Raw genomic sequence first — 22,603 nt, forward strand, 5'->3', positions numbered from 1 at the left:
GTGAGCATTGGTCAGGGGTCAGTAGCGAGCATTGGTCAGGGGTCAGTAGCGAGCATTGGTCAGGGGTCAGTAGTGAGCATTGGTCAGGGGTCAGTAGTGAGCATTGGTCAGGGGTCAGTAGTGAGCATTGGTCAGGGGTCAGTAGTGAGCATTGGTCAGGGGTCAGTAGCGAGCATTGGTCAGGGTGAACATTTTTCTTTCATGGTGAACAGACAGTTTGACAACACTCAAAAAATGAATAAAACCAAACAAATTGACTCTTTTATTGTAATAACATGTATAGTAAAAATATTTTTAATACATTCTGTACACAATGTTGCCGTAGAGGTTTACTTTTGGAAAGGCATGAACAAAAACATTAAACCATAAAGTAAGTAAAGGCTGTACACAGATGCTTAAAAATGTTTAACTTCATGTCAAATGCAATTCAAGAAGCAAACAAGTGCATCTACGGCAGCGCCAGTGAACTTCCTCTTACAGAGCTGCAGGTGTCAGCAGGGGTCAAGCCTCACAGGCCGGACTGTCCTTTATATGAATCTAGATCAACGGAAATTATTGCTCAGTCAACGTGTCAGACATCTCAATCCGATTGGTCAGCTGACAAAAGGGGCCTTAAAAAAGCACCGCCTTGAAAAATGAACAAAACTACCCTTCAAAAAGCAAAAAAAGCATGAACTAAACGTCTAAGCAACTAGATTTTCAGCCGTTTAGATTAAATCAAACTAAAGTGAGATCACCTGAGGAGTGGAGGGCAGGTCACAGGTCAATGGACATACTGCACGTGTGCATCAGATCTACCCAGAACCCCACACACACACACACCGAAACACACGCTAACACACACACACGCACGAAGGTGTTGAAGCGACGCCAGCGTGTAGAAGGAACGTTACCAAAAACAAACGCCGTTCGTTTCGCACGAGCCGCCCATCCACTCCTCCGCTGGACATCTTCCTGTCAGGTGTTCTCTGAGGTCACTTCCTGTAGGGTCACTTCCTGTCGGGTCACTCATTCAGGGCAAGGATGATGTCGTCTTCCAGGTCCGAGTTATCAGAGCTGTCTGCTACAGGAAAAGGAGAACAACGGTTCAGAGAATAAACATAGCATGACATCTTCATATTTACATGGCATGTCGTGCATGTTTTGATTTTGTTCGCAAACACTTCTGATGCTACAGAATCATAGACTGTAATAAATATGTCCGTAGTGTCCGTGACGTCACCCATAGGATTCCGATGAGCTGTTCTGAAGCGTAAAGTAGAGACGAGCCGTCGCCATCTTGTGAGGGAGTCATCGCGAGTCACTCCCGGATAACAGACAATGGGCAAAGAGGCGGGATGTGGGCGGAGCTTAGGTGACACAATGACTATAGACGGCAGATAAATGGCTATCCACCTGTCACTCAAAGTAACCACGCCCTTAATTATGCAGAACTTTAAGGCGTTATATATTATAAACGAATGAGTTATAAAAACATTCGCCCCCTCAGTCGTCATGAAGGTCAAAATTAGCCGTAGAGACCAAAAACACAATTTGTCTCAGACTGTAAACATGTTTTATTCTGCTGTAAAGTTGGGCATTTTAACATGAGCTCAATGAGATTCTGCTCCTTCTGGAGCCGCTCTAGTGGCCAGACGAGGAACTGCAGTTTACATTACTACAGTATCGGCTTCTGGAGCCGCTCTAGTGGCCAGACGAGGAACTGCAGTTTACATTACTACAGTATCGGCTTCAGGAGCCGCTCTAGTGGCCAGACGAGGAACTGCAGTTTACATTACTACATTATCGGCTTCAGGAGCCGCTCTAGTGGCCAGACGAGGAACTGCAGTTTACATTACTACAGTATCGGCTTCTGGAGCCGCTCTAGTGGCCAGACGAGGAACTGCAGTTTACATTACTAAAGTATCGGCTTCAGGAGCCGCTCTAGTGGCCAGACGAGGAACTGCAGTTTACATTACTACAGTATCGGCTTCTGGAGCCGCTCTAGTGGCCAGAGGAGGAACTGCAGTTTACATTACTACAGTATCGGCTTCTGGAGCCGCTCTAGTGGCCAGAGGAGGAACTGCAGTTTACATTACTACAGTATCGGCTTCTGGAGCCGCTCTAGTGGCCAGAGGAGGAACTGCAGTTTACATTACTACAGTATCGGCTTCTGGAGCCGCTCTAGTGGCCAGTGGAGGAACTGCAGTTTACATTACTACAGTATCGGCTTCTGGAGCCGCTCTAGTGGCCAGTGGAGGAACTGCAGTTTACATTACTACAGTATCAGCTTCTGGAGCCGCTCTAGTGGCCAGAGGAGGAACTGCAGTTTACATTACTACAGTATCAGCTTCTGGAGCCGCTCTAGTGGCCAGTGGAGGAACTGCAGTTTACATTACTACAGTATCAGCTTCTGGAGCCGCTCTAGTGGCCAGCGGAGGAACTGCAGTTTACATTACTACAGTATCGGCTTCTGGAGCCGCTCTAGTGGCCAGACGAGGAACTGCAGTTTACATTACTACAGTATCGGCTTCAGGAGCCGCTCTAGTGGCCAGAGGAGGAACTGCAGTTTACATTACTACAGTATCGGCTTCTGGAGCCGCTCTAGTGGCCAGAGGAGGAACTGCAGTTTACATTACTACAGTATCAGCTTCTGGAGCCGCTCTAGTGGCCAGTGGAGGAATTACAGTTTACATCACTTCAGTACTGGCTTCAGGATCGCGGGAGGAGCCGGTTGTACAGGACCTGCTCTCCCCTTTGCACATAAAGCCTGATTTACTTCAACTGGTATAATGTTATTTTGAACAAAACCATTAAAAACAAATCTCATTTCAGGACTTTCTGGAAAAGTTCGTTCTGGCTGGAGAACACATTCGAACTCTCATTGGTCGGTGTGGTGATGCTGTAATAGGTGGGTGTGGCTCTGAGGCCCCGCCTTCTTTGAGGTGTAACTCTTCCCAGGTTCATTTCTGGTGTTCGGACGCAAGTGAAAACATGAACACACGCAGGGCTCCAGATGAACATTAGAAAGCCGTGGCATTTTCTGGAGGAACATTTATCAAAAGTTAATTTAAAGGCGTGGTTGCATGCGATTTGACTTGTGTAACTTTAGTTAGTGTGTAATGTCGCTGCTTGAGCATAAACAGTCTCTGCAAAGTTACAGCGGTGAAAGTTCAATGCAAACGGAGATATTGTCTTTTAAAGTGACGGCAGTTTATTGCCTACAAAAATGGCTGGTTTGGACTACAACGAGCTTCTTCCTGGGTTGGTGACATCATAAACCCTCGCTAGTCTCCGCAGATGTGACTTCTGCCCGTAATGGGAAGGGGCGTGGCCTGGCAACCTTTGCTTGGCACTTCAGCCAATAAAAATACAGGAAACTACATTTGGCCATCTGACCAATCTAAGACCATTGCGTTTTTCAGAGGTTTATTTGTCAATCAGATGCGCGAGCAAGTTACGTTCATTACGACGCAACGTTAGACTTGGTCATTAATCTGTACTCTAGTCTAGGCACATTTTCTTTCAGAACTATCATTGGATTATAGAAAATAAAAGAAAATAGAAAATGAAAATAAGACCCTCACATCTGCATCTGTCAGCAGCGCTCAAAACCTACCTTTGTGGACAACATCATTTTAGCTTAAATCGTATAATGGTTGAGTTTTTGTGTGCAAAATGTAGTAAACTTGTCCACGATGCAGGATCACAGAAGGAAACAATGACAATAAACACCATTAATCTAAGTGAATGAAATGCATGGTAATGATCGGTGATGTGCGTTCACATATGGCTTTATTTGAACGTTTTATACCATAAAAATAAGTTGTTAGAATTGCGTTCTAGTGACGTCATCACACAATGGCGCAAAAAAAAAAGAAGCTGAAATGCTTTCTTCTTAACTGGTTATTTGCAACTCATTTTCCTAAAGAACCTTTTGCAGAAATAAAATGGACTTCCAATTATTATTAATGAGCGAGAGTCAAATGAATGGTAAACTATTTCGAATTGAAAAGGGCTCAATTCAAAATGTTGACTCTCGATTCCCAACGCCTTGAAAGCGATTCTTTTTGTAATAAATGTCAAACTTACTGTTGGCTAACACGAGCTCCACATCTCGCTCATTGTCATCAGAATCATCATCATCATCATCGTCGTCATCATCATCATCATCGTCGTCATCATCGTCGTCGTCATCATCAGCCTCTTCATCCAGAAGACGAGCCACCTCTTCATCATCAGATGGAGAGAAGTCGTGCTCTCCATCCTCCTCCTCTTCCTCCCCGTTATTCTCATTCTCCAGCTCGGCCAATAGCGGGTCAGTGTCGATGTCATCGATGTCATCATCAGAGTCATCATCATCCTCTTCATCCTGATCGTCCTCCTCCTGAATTAAACAAAGGACATCAAACTTGGTCAGAAGACATCAAAGATAGACAGAGAACGCCAGAGAAACCCTAAAACAGGTTAAGCCATGCGGTTTCTACATCGAGCTTCATTCAGAAGGTTTCGCAGAGTCTTCTGAACTCCATCCTCCCTTCAGCAGTGTGGGGGACATCGAAGTGCACATCACAAGAAAAGGGCTTTCACAGACATCAAGTATCATTTTAACGGTCAAAAGGACTAAACTAAAATAAATGTTTAAAAAAAAAACACAAAAAAACCCTTTAAAATATATATTTTATTAATTGAGGATTTACAGAATGGCTCATTCCATCAAACACACACACACCCTCACTGACACACACACTCCTTCTCTCGCACGCACGCAAGCACTCTCCTTTTCTCACACACACACACACTCGTTCTCCTTCTCACACACGCACACACTCCTTCTTCTTCTCACACAAGCACACTCCTTCTCTCACACGCACACTCCTTTTCTCACTCTCCTTTTCTCACACACACACACACACACACTCGTTCTCCTTCTCACACACGCACACACTCCTTCTCCTTCTCACACAAGCACACTCCTTCTCTCACACGCACCCACTCCTTCTCTCACTCTCCTTTTCTCACACACACACACTCTCCCTCTCAACACCCACTCTCACACACACACTCTCATTCTCTCACACACACACACACACACACTCTCTTTCTCTCACACGCACACACTCCCTTTCACTCATTTTCTCACACACACTCTCCCTCTCACAACACCCACTCACACACACACACTCTCCTTCTCTCACACACACACACACACACACACACACACCTTCTCTCACTCTCCTTTTCTCTCACACACACACACACACTCTCTCACACGCACACACTCCCTTTCACTCATTTTCTCACACACACTCTCCCTCTCACACACCCACTCACACACACTCTCCTTCTCTCACACGCACACACTCCTTCTCTCACTCTCCTTTTCTCACACACCCACTAAATAAAAACAAATTTCTAATGTGTGGTTTGCGTCAGCCTCACCTGATCTTCCTCATCCTCTTCCTCCTCAGCGAGTCTTTGGCGACCGACTTCATACAGCCGACACACAGTGTCCATATTTATCGAGTCCTGATTCTGTAGCGCGCACACACACACACACACACACACACACACACACACACACACACACACACACACACATTGTAGGTTTGTAGAATTCATATCCGAGAAGATAATTTTGTGCACTGTCATCAAACCGAACAAGACAAATCTCAATTTTAAACCCACAATGATCCAGAGTTGATGCAGCTATACACACAAAACCATATAATAAATAAAATAAACCGCTAAACGCACAGCATACCTCAATGACCGCCAGATAGCAGTCTTTCGTGTCTGTGCACAGGTCAAAGATGTTCCTCTTCACGTCAATGGTGGCTGAGAAAGCAAACAGACCATCATAAAGATCTAATATACAAACACACACCAGTCCCAGATAGTTTTGATTGGTCTGCAAATGCAAACCCTAATGCCTTTACACTAGAAACACAATACACACTCTGATCAGACGGATCTGCACTGCAAAAAATGCTCTTCTTACTCAGTATTTTTGTCTTGTTTCTAGTCCAAACATCTACAAATTCTTAAAACAAGAAGTATTTACTAGACAAGCAAAAGCAATCGGCTTGTTTTGGGGAAAAATAGCTCAAAATGAAGAGAGTTTTTGCTTAAAATAAGATTAAAAATCTGCCAATGGGGTGAGAAAAATCTTAATTCAAACAGAAGACAAGATTATTTTTCTCACCCCATTAATTTTGAGTTATTTTTTCCCAAAACAAGACAATTACTTTTGCTCGTCTAGTAAATGTTTCTTAAAGGTCCCGTTCTTCATGTGTTTTTGAAGCTTTGATTATGTTTACAGTGTGCAATATAACATGAGTTCATGTTTCGCGTGTAAAAACACAGTATTTCTCACACAGTTGACTTATCTGTACAGCGCTGTTTCCTCTGTCCTAAAAACGGCCTGATGATTTCCTTGTTCTATGAAGTCCCTCCTTCAGAAACACGTAACGAGTTCTGATTGGGCCAGCGCTTCCCGCGCTGTGATTGGACAGCAGCTTAGCACGTTGCCCGGAAAGGTCCCGCCTCTTACCATAACGGGTAGATACGCGCGCTCAATTTTATTGCAGAAATGTCTATATTGCCTTATCAATTTGAGCCGGAATCAGACCCGGAGAATATCGAAGAGGATCGATTACAACCTGCTCAGGAAAGACTTTTGCTGGATGTTTCAGAACGGTCAGCTGTCTATTCAGGAGTTTAAACTGATCATTACAAACACCAACAATCGATGGGGTCTGAATGAATTACTACACTTTTATATGCTAAGTTTTTCGGATTAGTTTCAATTACCATCTAACGTTAGTTAACAAAGCTAAACAGCGTTGCACTTTGTGTCATGAGTTACATAAACTGTTAAACGGACCGACTTAAATAATAAAATACACTTACCGGTTGTGCTCCATAAACAACGCCTTCTCCAGACAAAGAGGGAACTGCGTCATCTTTAAAGAATAATCTTTTTGCGAATCCGGCATTAAACTGATTGAGATTGAGGAAGCAGTCCTCAGCAAAATGTGCTGCACATAGTTTTAAATTGTGATCATAATTTTCCGGAACCGAGTTAACCATAAACTGTAGCCATTGATCTCTACGTACAGCGTCCGTCAGTCCTGCAACGGGTCGGGTATCCGCGGGTACCCGCATAAAAGTGGCATTTATAAAATTCACGGGCAGGGATGCGGGCGGATAATTAACTGTGCGGGCGGGTATACCAGTGGCGCGGATGGGCGGATGAAAAATGTGTGCAATATTTCTGTGGCAAAGCGAAAGAGAGAGAGAGCGAGACCAGGGCGTGATTGTGAATGAGCGTCACCTGCAAGCCACACCGGTCTCGAGTCCTCTGAGGGAGCTCGGAAGCATATAAGGACGAGAGATCACCAGACCTGGATTTTCACGTTGAGTTGTTTACTTTTTATTATGTGTGCGCTTGGCAGATGTCCATGAAGGGCTGCCCACTTTCGTTTTGTTTGGTTAAAGTCTTTTAAATGTTCGCCGGTTCCCGCCTCCTTCTTTCCCCATCGAACATATTGTAGGCTATTACAATTTCTATGTCCAAATTACCATTACACATACACGCAACAATGATATGCCATTTGACCCATCACGTCACCACCACTGCGACATTGAAACTTTTGTTGATGCCTCTCGTAGCGCAGATGGAGCAAGCGTTGCAGGAGTAGCAATGGAAAAAGTAAAGTTGAGTGGAGTAGCTATATGAAATTGTTGACAATGAGTCTTTAAAGGCACTTTTGCCCGTTTCATTAGCCCATTCATGACGCTGTTGATGTTGAGAGAGGTGCAAGATAAAAAATAAAGCATTTTAATTTGAATGTTTTAGCGTGTGTGATTTATCGCAGGCACGGGTCGGGTAACGGGCCAAATATTAATGGGTCTGGGCGGGTACGGATTTAATTTTGATATTTTCACGGGTCACGGGGCGGATCTGGTGCTAAACCTTGCGGGTGCGGGCGAGGGCGGGTCTCCAAAAATGGACCTGTGCAGGACTCTGGCGTCCGCGGGAAGGCCAAACAAAGGTGATCTGACTCCAGGATGAAAATAACAGCGTTTCAATGGCATGGCGACAAACACACTCTAAAAAAACAACGCTTCCTATTCTCGACCTGCGAGAGCAAAAGGACAACGCCCCCGAATTTGCGTGTTCTTGTGGGAGGAGGGTTCGTCAACAAACGGTTCTAGTGTCGTCACAGCAGGAAGTGCAGCGGTGTCGTCCAAACCGGCCGCTCGCTGTAGGCTTTGAAAGGGAACTTCTGTTAAATAAAATATCTCGCTTGGCATTGAACTTAGAGCTTTATAATTTTACAGGTATTATTTATGCTCTAACAGCAACATTACACACTAACTAAAGTTTGAAAGATGGAATCGCAAAGAACGGGACCTTTAATGTAAGAACTTTTAGATATTTTCAGTATAAACAAGACAAAAATACTACGTAATAGAAGCATTTTTTGCAGTGTAAGAGTGCTTATGAACTGAGAGAGTGAAGGTACCGATGGGTTTATAGTCGGTGGCATCGAAGGTCCTGAAGGAGGATCCGAATGGACTCTTCATCTGCTGCTCCATCATATCATCCTCATCGTCAGCCTGCAACATGGCTACAACACACTCCAGAACATCAGACACACACACTATTCATCCAGAGCAATATCGTCAGAATAAACACTAATTAATATTCATGAGTATTCAGACCCAGTTATGATACTCATCAATGTGTCTTTACACTGCAAAAAATGCTCTTCTTATTCAGTATTTTTTTCTTGTTTCCAGTCCAAATATCTAAAAATTCTTGAATCAAGATGCATTTACTAGATCAGTAAAATGACATAAGATATTTTTGCTTGTTTTCTGGCGGAAAATATCAAAATGAAGTGAGTTTTTGCTTAAAACAGGCAAAATGATCTGCCAATGGGGTGAGAAATATAATCTTATTTCTGTTTGGGACGAAAACAAGAGACAAGATTTCAATCAGAAATAAGATTATTTTTCTCACCCCATTGGCAGATCATTTTGCCTGTTTTAAGCAAAAACTCACTTCAGTTTTATTTTATTTTTAAGAAAACAAGAAAAAATATTTGTCGTTTTACTGATCTAGTAAATGCATCTTGATTTAAGAATTGTTAGATATTTAGACTGGAAACAAGACAAAAATACAGAGTAAGAAGAGCATTTTTGGCAGTGTAAACTTGTTCTTTAAATCAGGGTGGGGAATGGAGTGTCGACCGATGAGAAACCGCAATAAAGATGGCAAACATTAAGACCCTGTTTGTCCCTCACCTCCGTAAATGACGGTCCCGTTGTTGTTGAAAACAATCCTGCACTGATCGAGCGCTGGGACGGTGTGAAGAAGATGGAACGTCCTCAAATCCCACTGGAGCTCCGGTTAAAGCAAACAATGCAGCAAAGAAAGGCTCAGCATTCAACAATCTCCATGTTTTCCGGCAAGACTTTCCCCAAATCAACAGCATCATTTTTCTACATTATTATAGGCACTGTCCTACTGGGTCACACTCTACACTCGGAGTCTTTAACTACTGTGTACTGCAATCAAAAACTAAAGTAAGGATCAGTTATAATGTGCTTATTGTGGTTAAAACTGTGACTATAGAGGTTAGGGATGACCGATAACTTTATATTTGAAAGCCGATAACCGATATATCGGCCAATAAATCTAACAGATTTTTAAATAATTTCTGAGAACACAGGTCTCAACATTAATTACATGTCCCAAACACACAATTATTCATTATGATTTTATGGAGCCGATATGCACTGAACCATTTTCCTTTTTGAAGTGATTCCAAATATATTTTAAGATATTCAGAATGTGCATCTGAAGTGTTGCCGCTGAAGGAAATAACACATTAAGACATTCTTATCAGCCGATACCACTAAAAACTACAATATACATTTCCTGAAGAAAATGTGAGTGGTGCCTGCAGTGGGAAAACTCAGTACTCGGTTGCTAGGGTGTTTCTAGGCGGTTGCTAGGGTGTTCTGAGTGGCACTCGGTTGCTAGGATGTTTCTAGGCGGTTGCTAGGGTGTTCTGAGTGGTTGCTAGAGGGTTGCTTAGATGTTCTCACTGCAAAAAAAATGCTTTTCTTACTTAGTATTTTTGTCTTGTTTCTAGTCCAAACATCTGACAATTCTTAAAATAAGAAGTATTTACTAGACAAGCAAAAGTCATTGTCTTGTTTTGGGAAAAATAACTCAAAATGAAGAGAGTTTTTGCTTAAAATAAGATAAATAATCTGCCAATGGGGTGAGAAAAATAATCTTAAAGGGGTACTTCAGCGCTGGGAAGATGAATCTGTATTTAAACTGGGTCATCAATGTAGTAGAAATGTGAAATTATTTTTGAATTTGGTGTCTTCTAGACTGAGAAAAGACAGAAAATGCATTTTTGTCCCATGGGGATGAAAGACTACAATTCCCAGAATGCTTCGCTGCCCTGTGCCATTCCCAGCGCCACCAACTTGATTACAGTGACTGAGTTAGAGAAGACACTACAAATAAAACCTGAACGTGTCTGTTCAATATAATGAGTGAGTCTCCGCGCGAGTATTACAGCACTGAGCACTAACTGCACGAGTGATGAGAGCTGAGGTAATCGCGACTACACTCGCGGCATACATTCACAACGCGAGTTCAGTCTGGCGCGTTTCAGTTCATGCCTTTACAAGCTTAACTTTCATAGAAATTAATTTGAGAAGTTAAAAGACTTACATTGCTCACCATAGCTCCGTTTAAATGAGTGCCTGCCAGCTGAGCTCTCCCTGCCAGCTGAGTGTTATCTCCCATCCCCCATGCGCGGATTCAAAACATGCGGAAATGGCTCCCTCTGCTGGCTGTAGTCTTTAGCCTTTGGGCAAACATTCCTCCTATGATGCAAAAATCGTCAATTTGCATCATAGGAGGAATTTTTCCGGAAATAAAATGCATAAATCTCTTGTCTCAGGGAGATATGAGGGGGGAAAGCACAATCATTTGAATATACTCCAGGGTTTCTACTGATACAAAGCCATATGCTAATCGCTGAAGTAACCCTTTAATTCAAACAGAAAACAAGATTATTTAGTTTACCCCATTGGCAGATTATTTATCTTATTTTAAGAACAAACTCTTAATTTTGAGTTATTTTTTCCCAAAACAAGACAATTACTTTTGCTTGTCTAGTAAATGTTTCTTAATGTAAGAATTTTTGGATAAAACAAGCCCCGGCTCACGGAGCAGAAAAGGATACGATCTCAGTGTTGATGATGACCTCCAGTCCGTTGGGATGGAAAACGCCACTGATGTTCATGTTGAACTTGTCAAACTTATGGATGGCCTGAGCCGTGCGGACGTCCCACATGACCCCATCATTCAGCACAAGGTCGTCCGTGGGGTTAAAGGTGGCACAGTTGCGCTTGTAGTTGTTGGCCAGGTCGGGGTTATTGAGCGTCAGGATTTTCTGCCCGGTCTGAATGTCATATATCTGCAGAAACACACACCGTAGAGTCTGATGCTGTTATTTACACTGCAAAACATGCTCTTCTTACTCAGTCATGGTGTCTTGTTTCCAGTCTAACTATCAAACAATTCTAAAATCAAGATGCATTTACTAGATCAGTAAAACAACGTAAGATATGTTCTCGTTTTGTTGAAAATAAAGTTAAAAGGGGTTTGTGCTTAAAACAGGCAAAATGATCTGCCATTTGGGTGAGAAAAATAATTTTGTTTTTGATTGAAGTCTTGTTTCCATCCCAAACAGAAATAAGATTAGTTTTCTCCTCATTCCATTGGCAGATCATTTTGCCTGTTTTAAGCACACACACAAAAAATCCCCAGAAAACAAGCAAAATATCTTATGTCAATTTACTGATCTAGTAAATTACTCTTGATTTAAGAATATTTAGATATTTGGACTGGAAACAAGGAAAAAAATACTAAATAAGAAGAGCATTTTTTGCAGTGTAGCCCTAAATAACGTTCGATAGACTCGATTTAAAGGAGACTTGCATGTGCGATGTGTTCCTTTGTTCCTATGACTCTGTCCTGAGAGAGTTTGCTGAACTCCACATAATGATCATCCAGGAATGAGTGCCTAGAAACAGGAGCTCACGATTATTAAACCTCATCAGTAGTGCGTGTTAACAGCTCATGGGCATGCAGACTCACTTCATGATGAACACAGACTTCATCCCCCACAGCGCTGATAACGGATAGCTCCAGGAGGCCGACGTCAACAGCAGGGAGCCGTCCTGAGACACAACAAACACACACACACATTAGGGATGCACCAAACGTACCAGGTGATTTTTGATCAATTTACAACCATCGGCATATCGGCTATAGTTAGGGATGGGCGATACCACTTATTTTGTTTTCGATATGATACCAATACTTTCACGGCCAGTATCACGATACCAATACTTTCAAGGCCAGTATCACGATACCAATACTTTCAAGGCCAGTATCACGATACCGATACTTTCAAGGCCAGTATCACGATACCGATACTTTCAAGGCCAGTATCACGATATCAATACTTTCAAGACCAGTATCACGATACCAATACTTTCACGGCCAGTATCACGATACCAATACTTTCAAGGCCAGTATCACGATACCAATACTTTCACGGCCAGTATCACGATACCGATACTTTCACGGCCAGTATCACGATACCGATACTTTCACGGCCAGTATCACGATACCGATACTTTCAAGGCCAGTATCACGATACCGATACTTTCACGGCCAGTATCACGATACCGATACTTTCAAGGCCAGTATCACGATACCGATACTTTCACGGCCAGTATCACGATACCGATACTTTCACGGCCAGTATCACGATACCGATACTTTCACGGCCAGTATCACGATACCGATACTTTCACGGCCAGTATCACGATACCGATACTTTCACGGCCAGTATCACGATACCGATACTTTCACGGCCAGTATCACGATACCGATACTTTCACGGCCAGTATCACGATACCGATACTTTCAAGGCCAGTATCACGATACCAATACTTTCAAGGCCAGTATCACGATACCGATACTTTCAAGGCCAGTATCACGATACCAATACTTTCAAGGCCAGTATCCCGATACCGATACTTTCACGGCCAGTATCACGATACCAATACTTTCAAGGCCAGTCTCACGATATCGATACCATTTCTTTCATATCACCAATATCGATACCGATACTTTCAAGGCCAGTATCACGATACCAATACTTTCAAGGCCAGTATCCTGATACCGATACTTTCAAGACCAGTATCATGATATCGATACCATTACTTTCATATCACCAATATCGATACCGATACTTTCAAGAGTGATCGCTTTAATTTCTTATGAACTGGAGCACGTCTCATAAATAAACCGAAACGCAGCAGGCTACTTGCCTCACAGACAGGAGAAATATGCGCATAGAAAGCTTAAAATGTCCACTTTTAAACGAAGCGATTCGAAACGAAAATATGTAATTAAGCAAAGTGCAGTGTTGACCCGAGCAGCTAACGCGTTTCTGTTCAGAATACTGCGCTCCGCCGGTCACTGCATGAGCTGTGAGTTTAACGCGCATTTTTACATCACTTTAATATATTTTTCTTTCATTTTTTATATTATAATAATTTCATTCTAACACCTTTATTTTATAGTATTTAAAATACAGGCCTATGGTTAGCTTTTATAGACATTTTCAACCGTTTAAGAATGAGCTATTTTTTTTTCAGTTGAGCTAAGGTTTCTCTCTCGTTTTATTTTTAGCGTTAGTAGGCTATTTTAAATGTTTTCCAGGTTTCCCTGTTTTATTAATGTTTGTATTATTAATAGGCTATTATATTTATAATTTAGCCTAATAGGAAATAATATTTTTAGAGCGTTTTAAAACATTTAGCCAAGCCAATGTGCTTCTCTTTGCGCGTGTATAATGAAAACACAACCAACGTCTTATCCATAATTTAAAGGTTTGCTTTAACACATATAGGCTACTGTAGTTATGCATCAAAAACACTAAAAAGGTGAGTGTATGGTAAGTACTATTTATAATGTATTTGGCAACGCAACGTCCTGTGAGTTTATCAGTAGTCATTTTTATGATGTCGATTATCGTCTGATAACACTGACTGTTATTGATATCGACATATTTGCGAGACATCGTCGATATATGATAATATCGTCATATCGCCCAGCCCTACTTTCATATTACCAATATCGATACCGATACTTTCAAGGCCAGTATCACCAATATCGATACCATTACTTTCATATCACCAATACCAATATTTTCATATCACCAATATCAATACCGATACTTTCAAGGCCAGTATCACCAATATCGATACCATTACTTTCATATCACCAATACTTTCATATCACCAATATCGATACTTTCATATCACCAATATCGATACCGATACTTTCAAGGCCACTATGACCAATATCGATACCATTACTTTCATATCACCAATACCAATATTTTCATATCACCAATATCAATACCGATACTTTCAAGGCCAGTATCACGATACCGATACTTTCATATCACGGATATCAATACCAATACTTTCATATCACCAATATCAATACTTTCAAGGCCAGTATCACGATACCGATACTTACAAGACCAGTATCATGATACCGATACTTTCATATCACCGATATCAATATCGATACTTTCAAGGCCAGTATCACCAATATCGATACAATTACTTTCATATCACCAATATCGATTTTTTTCTCACCCCAAGCGAACGCTTTCTCTGCGATCAATTGGTTCTCTCTCGCAGTATTTGCGTGCTTTCAGATCATGGCTCAAATGAGCAGACGTGCAGTTTCATTTATCACACACACATTGTATTTCCATGTTTTATGGGGCTTTCCATAGGCGTAATGATTTTTATACAGTACAAACTGTACATTATCCCCCTATACTGCCCCTGCCACTATACCGACCCATCACACACACACACACACTGCCCCTAAACCGACCCATCACACACTCACACACACTGCACCTGCCCCTAAACCGACCCATCACACACTCACACACACTGCCCCTGCCCCTAAACCGACCCATCACACACACACACACACACTGCCCCTGCCCCTAAACCGACCCATCACACACACACTGCCCCTAAACCGACCCATCACACACTCACACACACTGCCCCTGCCCCTAAACCGACCCATCACACACACACACACACACTGCCCCTAAACCGACCCATCACACACTCACACACACTGCCCCTGCCCCTAAACCGACCCATCACACACTCACACACACTACCCCTGCCCCTAAACCGACCCATCACACACACACACACACACACACACACACACACACACTGCCCCTGCCCCTAAACCGACCCATCACACACACACACACACACTGCCCCTAAACCGACCCATCACACACTCACACACACTGCCCCTGCCCCTAAACCGACCCATCACACACTCACACACACTGCCCCTGCCCCTTAACCGACCCATCACACACACACACACACACACACACACACACACACAGCCCCTGCCCCTAAACCGACCCATCACACACACACACACACACTGCCCCTAAACCGACCCATCACACACTCACACACACTGCCCCTGCCCCTAAACCGACCCATCACACACTCACACACACTGCCCTGACCCTAAACCTACCCATCACACACACACACACACACACACAGCCCCTGCCCCTATCTAACAGTTTATTTTTTTCATACATAAAAAAATATATAGATGGATTTAAGCGGGTCCCTCATAAAGGTTCATCATATTTGGGGGTCCTTGGAATCATAAAGTTTGAAAACCCCTGTATTATATAGAATCTGGACCCCATTAGAGCTTCTGTGTAAGAGTTAGTGAGTGAGTGTGTGTATGTGTGTGTGTGTGTGTGCTTACTCTGGAGGGCTCGAGGTGTGTGATGGCGGAGCTGTGACAGCTGTAGCTGGCCTCCTCCTGTCCACTGAACACGTTGTAGAGTTTGAGTTGGCCGGTGCAGGTGCCCAACATTAGGAAGCGCTCTCGAGCGGAGAAGGCACAGCACATGAAGCCGCTCTCATCCTCCTCAGCCTCCCTGAACACCGAGATCGGGCGAAACCTGCACACACACACACACACACACACACACACACACACACACAGCCTTTCACTGAGAAACAACAACAACTACTAATATTTTCATTTTGAACAACCGACAATGATTCTTCAATCCCAAGCTCAATCTTTCTGTGTGGTTTTCAGTATATTTCCGTTTCAAATAAAGATTCGTACGGTTATGAATCAGTGAATTGATTCATGATTCGGATCGCGTATCAAACTGCTGAAATCATAGACATCATATAGGTAGACGCCCTATTGGCTGCTGGGCGCCGAGATTTGCGGCGGCCATTTTGAACCGGTCGTACTCCTAGTTTCGTTGCATAGCAGCAGTTAAGATGCCAGAGCACTGTGCAGCATTTTCCTGTTCTAATCGGCGAACCATCTTAAGTAGGGTTCGCGGGATTACTTTTCACAAGTAAGATTTAACTTTGCCATCGTACTATTGGTTGTATTTTGTCCTTAAATCCAGATAATTGAGAAGGAGCAAGGATCTTTGATAGTACTGTACTGAAATCGTAGCTAGCTAATGTTAGCTAAGCTATGTATCTCCCTCAACTCAAGTGTTTTCCACATAACTTAAGTTACTATTCAGATCAAAAAGATGTTAGAAAGCACTTGTTAGAAGCACGAAACTTACTTTTAGTGTTTGGTAACATTATGTGCCTATTAGTACCAACACAATCCAATCTGAAGTTAATACATGCATTGCTGACCGGGCATAATAGCTGTCGTTGTGTTGCAGATGAAGGCGAACAGAACAATCCCAATCACAAAGGCTGATGCCGGAACTTTATCAGAATATTATATATTTTGTGTGTGCGTGTGTGTGTGTCAAATCATTATAAATTGTTTCAACTTATTAAAATATCTTATTTTACTTCAACTCTCTGTTTCTGCTTCTTTATCATATAGATATATTGTGTGGTTTTATAAATCCCCGTATATCCTATATCACATATTTTGATTTTGGACGTCTGGACACTTTATATCTTATATCAGAATATTATGTAACTGTTAAGCCCACTATAGCCCTATTCGGACGGTAATTGTTTCTCATGTGGACGTCTGTAAAATACATTTGCATGCCACCTCAGTGATAAAACTAGTCTATTCGGATGGCGATATATTCCCGGTGGAGGAGCGAGTGATCCTCCGCACCTGGGAAACACTGCTCACGTGGTAATTCAAATGATTGTCTGCTGTAAAAATGTCATATGCTTGGAATAAAAAGAATTTAAAAAATCATATTTAACAATAAGACATTATTTTATTTAAATGTCTTGTTTAAAAAAAAAGTAATTTTAAAAATGAGCGGAAATAACGGCTCATTTCAAATGTTTAAGTGTTTTTTTCTCTTTCTCTTTGAAAGAGAAAAAACGGTGAAAGAGCGGTGATGAAAGCTTATTCTTGTAAATACTTTCCAGCATTTTAGTAATAAAAGTGTAGGCTTTAGATCTTTAAAATGCATCCGAAAAATACCTTACGACCCCACGTGAAACAATTACCATCCGAATATGGCTTAAGAATATTAAAATACGCTGAACCATGTGTCCTGTATCATAGCTACATTAATGACCTTTGCAGCAAAAAAACCCGCGTTAAAATCGGTTAGGTATTCAGTGAGATGTGATTAATTAAATGCGCTGACAGCTCACTGCGCCTGGCAAACAAGTTACACTCAGTGGAGCTGGCGACCGGTTCAAGATGGCGGCTCCACGGCTCGACCGTGCCAATAGGCAGTAGCGCTCGATAGGGCGTCTATCTATATGATGTCTATGGCTGAAATCACGAGACATTGGCGATCCGAATCATGAATCGATTCGCTGATTCATAACCGTTTGAATCTTTATTTGAGGATTGAACACAAACGCGGAAGAGAAGCCAATGCTGAATAAAGTCGTAGTTTTTGTTATTTTTGGACCCAAATGTATTTTGGATGCTTCAAGAGACTCTAATTAACCCACTGATGTCTCATATGGACTACTGTGATGATGTTTTTATTCCCTTTCTGGACATGGACAGTATAGTGTGCATACACTTGCATACGCTCTCGGACTAAATATAAAATATCTTAAACTGTGTGTGAAGATGAACGGAGGTCTTACGGGTGTGGAGCGACATTAGGGAGAGGAGTTAATGACAGACATTTCATTTCTGGGCGAACATACCCTTTGAGGCCCCGATCACACAGAACACGTTTTTCAGGTTCGAAAACGCAAGGTGCAGTGCAAAATGTTTCTAGGCAACCCCCGAATCACCTGTACTGTCAGTCAAATCAAGCGGCGTGCATAACGCTCTCTTACAACCGAAATGCATTCAAAAAAGGCGCCTCTCGCTGCAAAAACAAATGCTGTGTGATCGGGGCCTAAGGAGGGATATCGGTTCATAAAAATGAGACATCAAATCAATATTCGTAGCCGTAGCACATGTGGAAGCAGATCCTGTGGATGCAGAAATCTGTGAACCCTCACCTGCTGAAGATGAGATGCCGGTCAAAGCAGCCTCCATCAACGCCGCCGTATTTAGGATAGATGACCCGGCGCGTGTGCCTCGGGGTGAAGTTGGTTGGCGCCTGCCGTCTCTGTTTGGGCTCCGGACACTGGTGCGGCGTGAAGAGGCTGAAGGGAGGACACGTCGTCACCGGGTTCTTGCAGCGCGCGTGCTGCTCGCGCAAATACTCCGTTATGATGCTGGAGACAACCAGACATTACTCCAAAATTACTCAGCTACAACATTTCTGGACCATAATCAACACCAACACCCACTTTACATTTAGCTTCCAGTGTTCAGGAATAATAGCACCTTATCCTCCTTCCACTAAACAATAGTTTCTGATGTCAGAAGGGCATTTATTTAAGCATTTATTCAAGCTCCACAAGGTATATAAACACTATCATTTCAGCCATTTTGCCTAAATCTTCTTAATATCTCTGTCTGTCTCTAACTGCATTCACTAGTAGATTTAATGGCTTATCACTTTTGACCAATAGGTGGCGCTGTGAGTAAGTTGATGTGGTCGGAGTGAGGTTACAATGACATGCAAAGTTTGGTATCAATATGCAAAAGCAATGCAAAGTAACTTTGGCATCATGCCTCAAATTTGCTGCGGTGTATACGAAAATGGTTTTGTCTAACAACACGAAACCCATAACTTTTTGCTGGCATTGTCTGAAGATGATACGATTTGATGCCAGTGGTCTAAGAGGAGATCAAAAGTAGGTTTTTAAAGAAAAATCAAAAATAGCAGACAGGAAGTTCGGCCAGCTACAAAATTGGTATCCATGTTCTCAGCATGACCCAAGGACTCTATTGAGGAATCTAGTGAGGAATCTAGTGAGGAATCTAGTGAGATTGGATCATTTAATCAGAAGTTACTAGCATTTTTGGAAATTCCATTTTAACTTTTGACCACAAGGCGGCACTGCAACATTTGAGTATCTTCAGGCCATGGCGTCAAACACATACCGAGTGTCGTATGGATACGCCAATGCGTTCAGAAAAGTGGGATTTTTTCCCCCCAAAACCAGTTCAGCGGAAATCCCGCCCTGCAACCAATTTCATTGGCTGAGGTTACAGTGACTGGTATGTTTAGGGATCAGGATTGGGTGTAGGCAATCAATATTGTGATTGACATGGCCAATTAAGTGTTTAGAATAGGCTCCAGGGTGGGATTTCTGCTGAACTAGTTAAAAAAAAAAAAAAGTAACAAAATTAAATAAATCACGCTTCAGAAAATATCTGATTTTACGATTGAATGAAAAATGACCAACACCCAAAATGGCCAATATTGGAATAATTGTGTCGTTTGACTCTGCATGCAGCACTGAATCTAAAGAGACCAGTTTTATTAGAGCAAACCATTTAAAAAGTACAAATAAGATATTCAAAAAAAGCTAATTTTCCATATCTCGTCCACTAGGTGGCACTGCGCTGAAACTGTGCAGGTAATCTCAGGTCATGGTTGTCATACACACCAAATTTAATCAGAATACTCTAAAGTGTTGCAGAGATATAAGCCCCTTTCACACTGCGATTCCGGCAAATCCACAGATAATGCGACCCGGCATTTGCGTTATTCGTGCGAACTGGACGTACGAATGAGGCTGAATCACGTCCATCGCGCCGCGCCGCTCGAAGCGTGTATACCGCGCCGCAGGACCTCCAGACGCACGTCAACGCGCCTATGTTTACTTAACATGGAAATCATTCGCTCCAGATGACCTATTCACGTTCCTTGTGAACGTACCTTAACATTTCAATAAAAGTTTTCAACTAAATATCCAAATAAAATGTATTACTTAATTAACTGTATCAGCTATACTGATCTGCTGAATCACATTTAGCTGCAATATTGTCCGGTTTAACACAGTGAAGCTGCTTTGAAACAATCGTCATTGTAAAAGTGCGATATAAATAAACTCGACTTGACTATGAATGGCCCCTAATAAAGACTAGCAGACCTGTCTAGAGAGGGCGGAGAGGGCAGATGTCTGTCCAGTTGCTTCTTCATGGCCGGACTCTGGATGAAAGCGCCATGATCCGATTTCTGCCTCAAGACTTTTGGCCTCTTCCCTCCGGCAGTGACACACGGCGACGGCCGCTCCCGCGAGAACACGATCCGCCCAATCAGAGGCGAGACGGCGGGGGACGGCGGGGGCGGAGCTTGTGAGGTGGAGGGGCGTGGCTGTGGGTGATGAGGCGTGTGGCCAACCAGGCGAGCCGCGACTCCATTGGTGAGCCGAGGAGTCCGTGGGATTCCGGCGGCCGGAGACGGAGACGTGGAGACGGAAACTGGAGTAAACGGCGGGATGCTAGCGAGGGCTAGAGCGTGCATGGGCAGCTCGGCTTCTTTCGTGAGCGCTGTGGCCGTATCTGACAGACCTTTAGATAGAAGATGGTTCCGAATCAGCAGCAGAAGCTCCTTCTCTGGGAAGGAAATGCGCGACTGTGCCACGACATTAGCCCGCTGCAGCCGCGCCAGCGACACATCCGTACCAATCAACAAAGGCTTCCCGGAAACTCGCTCAATTAGCTCAGCTGCAAACTTGCAAAAGCGCACATGTTCGCTGCGCTTGTCCTGCAAAACCGGCTCCTTCATGAGCTGCTGGATTTGTCCGCTGCTGAATAAAGGAAGCTTGCTGATGATCTGCCTCACCGCGGCGCTTCGAGCTAACCCCACCAGGGCTTTGCACGCGAGGGCACGGATCTGATCCGCGTCTGTAATGGGCATCTTGATGGTCAGCAGGGACAGCAGGACTTTAATCCCATTGTTGGACTGGACCACGTTCCACATCTTGGCTAGGACGCTCTCGCTGGCCCGATGGCTCTGGGGAAGACGGCGCCGGGGCGTGCCTGAAATGAACTTGCCAATGCTGGAGACGCGTTTGTCTGGAGCGCAGACGCAGTTTATGATCACCTGCAAGGCCGACTTCTGGATTTCAGCGTCATTTACAAACACTTCACCCTCTGCGACGACCAGCACGATGCTCATACCTGCAGAGCACGCACACACACACACACACACACACACACACACACACACACACACACACACACACACACACACACACACACACACACACACACATTAAACACTGGCATTATTAAAAGTGCTCTAGAATGATTTGAAACTATGTTAAATTGTTCTCTGATATCTACATAGAGGGTGTGTGGCTTATTTAAGGAAAAAAAATGTCCAGACACAGTTTTACAGGTCCATTTACAACCCTATAAATTGTCCCTAGGATGTAATGCTCTGTTTTTGCCTTATTTATTACACACACACACAAATTAAACACTGGCGTAAATTAAAGCTCCACTGTGTGATATTCTCCCCCATCCAGCGGTGTAAAGGTTTATGACCATCCAGGGAATATTAGTTTCTGTTCCTCTCAATTCTGATTTCGTTTTAACTCCTACGGTGGCCAATTTAGTCCAAGATTAACACGGCAATCCCCCTCTTCACATTCGACACGGTGCCATCGAGTGTTAAACGCGAAGCTTGAATTTACGGGTATGTCCCTCTTTGGCTAATCTTAAATCTTCATCTATGGATAAAGCTATGGTTATGGTACCTGAATCATCAGGAAATTAATGCATGAAAAAAGCATTTTTTTCACTTTAAGGATGTTTCAAAATTTCAAATGAGTTTTTATTTGACATCAAATAAAATTGTGTTTGTGTGTTTACACGTATGCGCGTGCGTTTACATGTATGCGCATGCTTTTATGTGTGTTTACGTGTGCGCGTTTACACGTTTGAGCGTTCGTTTATGTGTGTTTACGCGTGTGCGTTTACACGTTTGTGTGTGTTTATGTGTGTGTGCGTGTTTACACGTGTGCACGCGGGTTTGTGTGTTTACACATATGCGCTTGCATTTCTGTGCGTTTACGTGTGCGCGTTTACACGTGTGTGCATTTACACGTGCGCACGCGTTTACGTGTGCGCGTTTACACGTGTGTG

At 43.0% G+C, this 22,603-nt stretch overlaps 1 protein-coding gene across 1 annotated transcript in view; it reads right to left on the reverse strand.

Annotated features, from left to right (window-relative positions):
• Window positions 1–249: 249 nt before the first annotated feature.
• Window positions 250–22,603, reverse strand: part of LOC137038384 (DDB1- and CUL4-associated factor 1) — a 41,884-nt gene continuing 19,530 nt past the window's right edge. The window contains exons 14-25 of the mRNA XM_067412894.1: window positions 20,602–21,634; window positions 18,613–18,831; window positions 15,941–16,139; window positions 12,179–12,261; window positions 12,020–12,104; window positions 11,262–11,495; window positions 9,295–9,388; window positions 8,511–8,615; window positions 5,744–5,817; window positions 5,422–5,514; window positions 4,072–4,366; window positions 250–1,063 (exon numbers count right to left, since the gene is read on the reverse strand). Of these exons, the coding sequence (XP_067268995.1) occupies window positions 1,005–1,063; window positions 4,072–4,366; window positions 5,422–5,514; window positions 5,744–5,817; window positions 8,511–8,615; window positions 9,295–9,388; window positions 11,262–11,495; window positions 12,020–12,104; window positions 12,179–12,261; window positions 15,941–16,139; window positions 18,613–18,831; window positions 20,602–21,634 (2,573 nt within the window). The 3' untranslated portion in view covers window positions 250–1,004. The remainder of the gene's footprint in view (window positions 1,064–4,071; window positions 4,367–5,421; window positions 5,515–5,743; window positions 5,818–8,510; window positions 8,616–9,294; window positions 9,389–11,261; window positions 11,496–12,019; window positions 12,105–12,178; window positions 12,262–15,940; window positions 16,140–18,612; window positions 18,832–20,601; window positions 21,635–22,603) is intronic.

This window comes from Pseudorasbora parva, chromosome 13 (genome assembly GCF_024679245.1).
Source record: "Pseudorasbora parva isolate DD20220531a chromosome 13, ASM2467924v1, whole genome shotgun sequence".
NCBI lineage: Eukaryota > Metazoa > Chordata > Actinopteri > Cypriniformes > Gobionidae > Pseudorasbora > Pseudorasbora parva.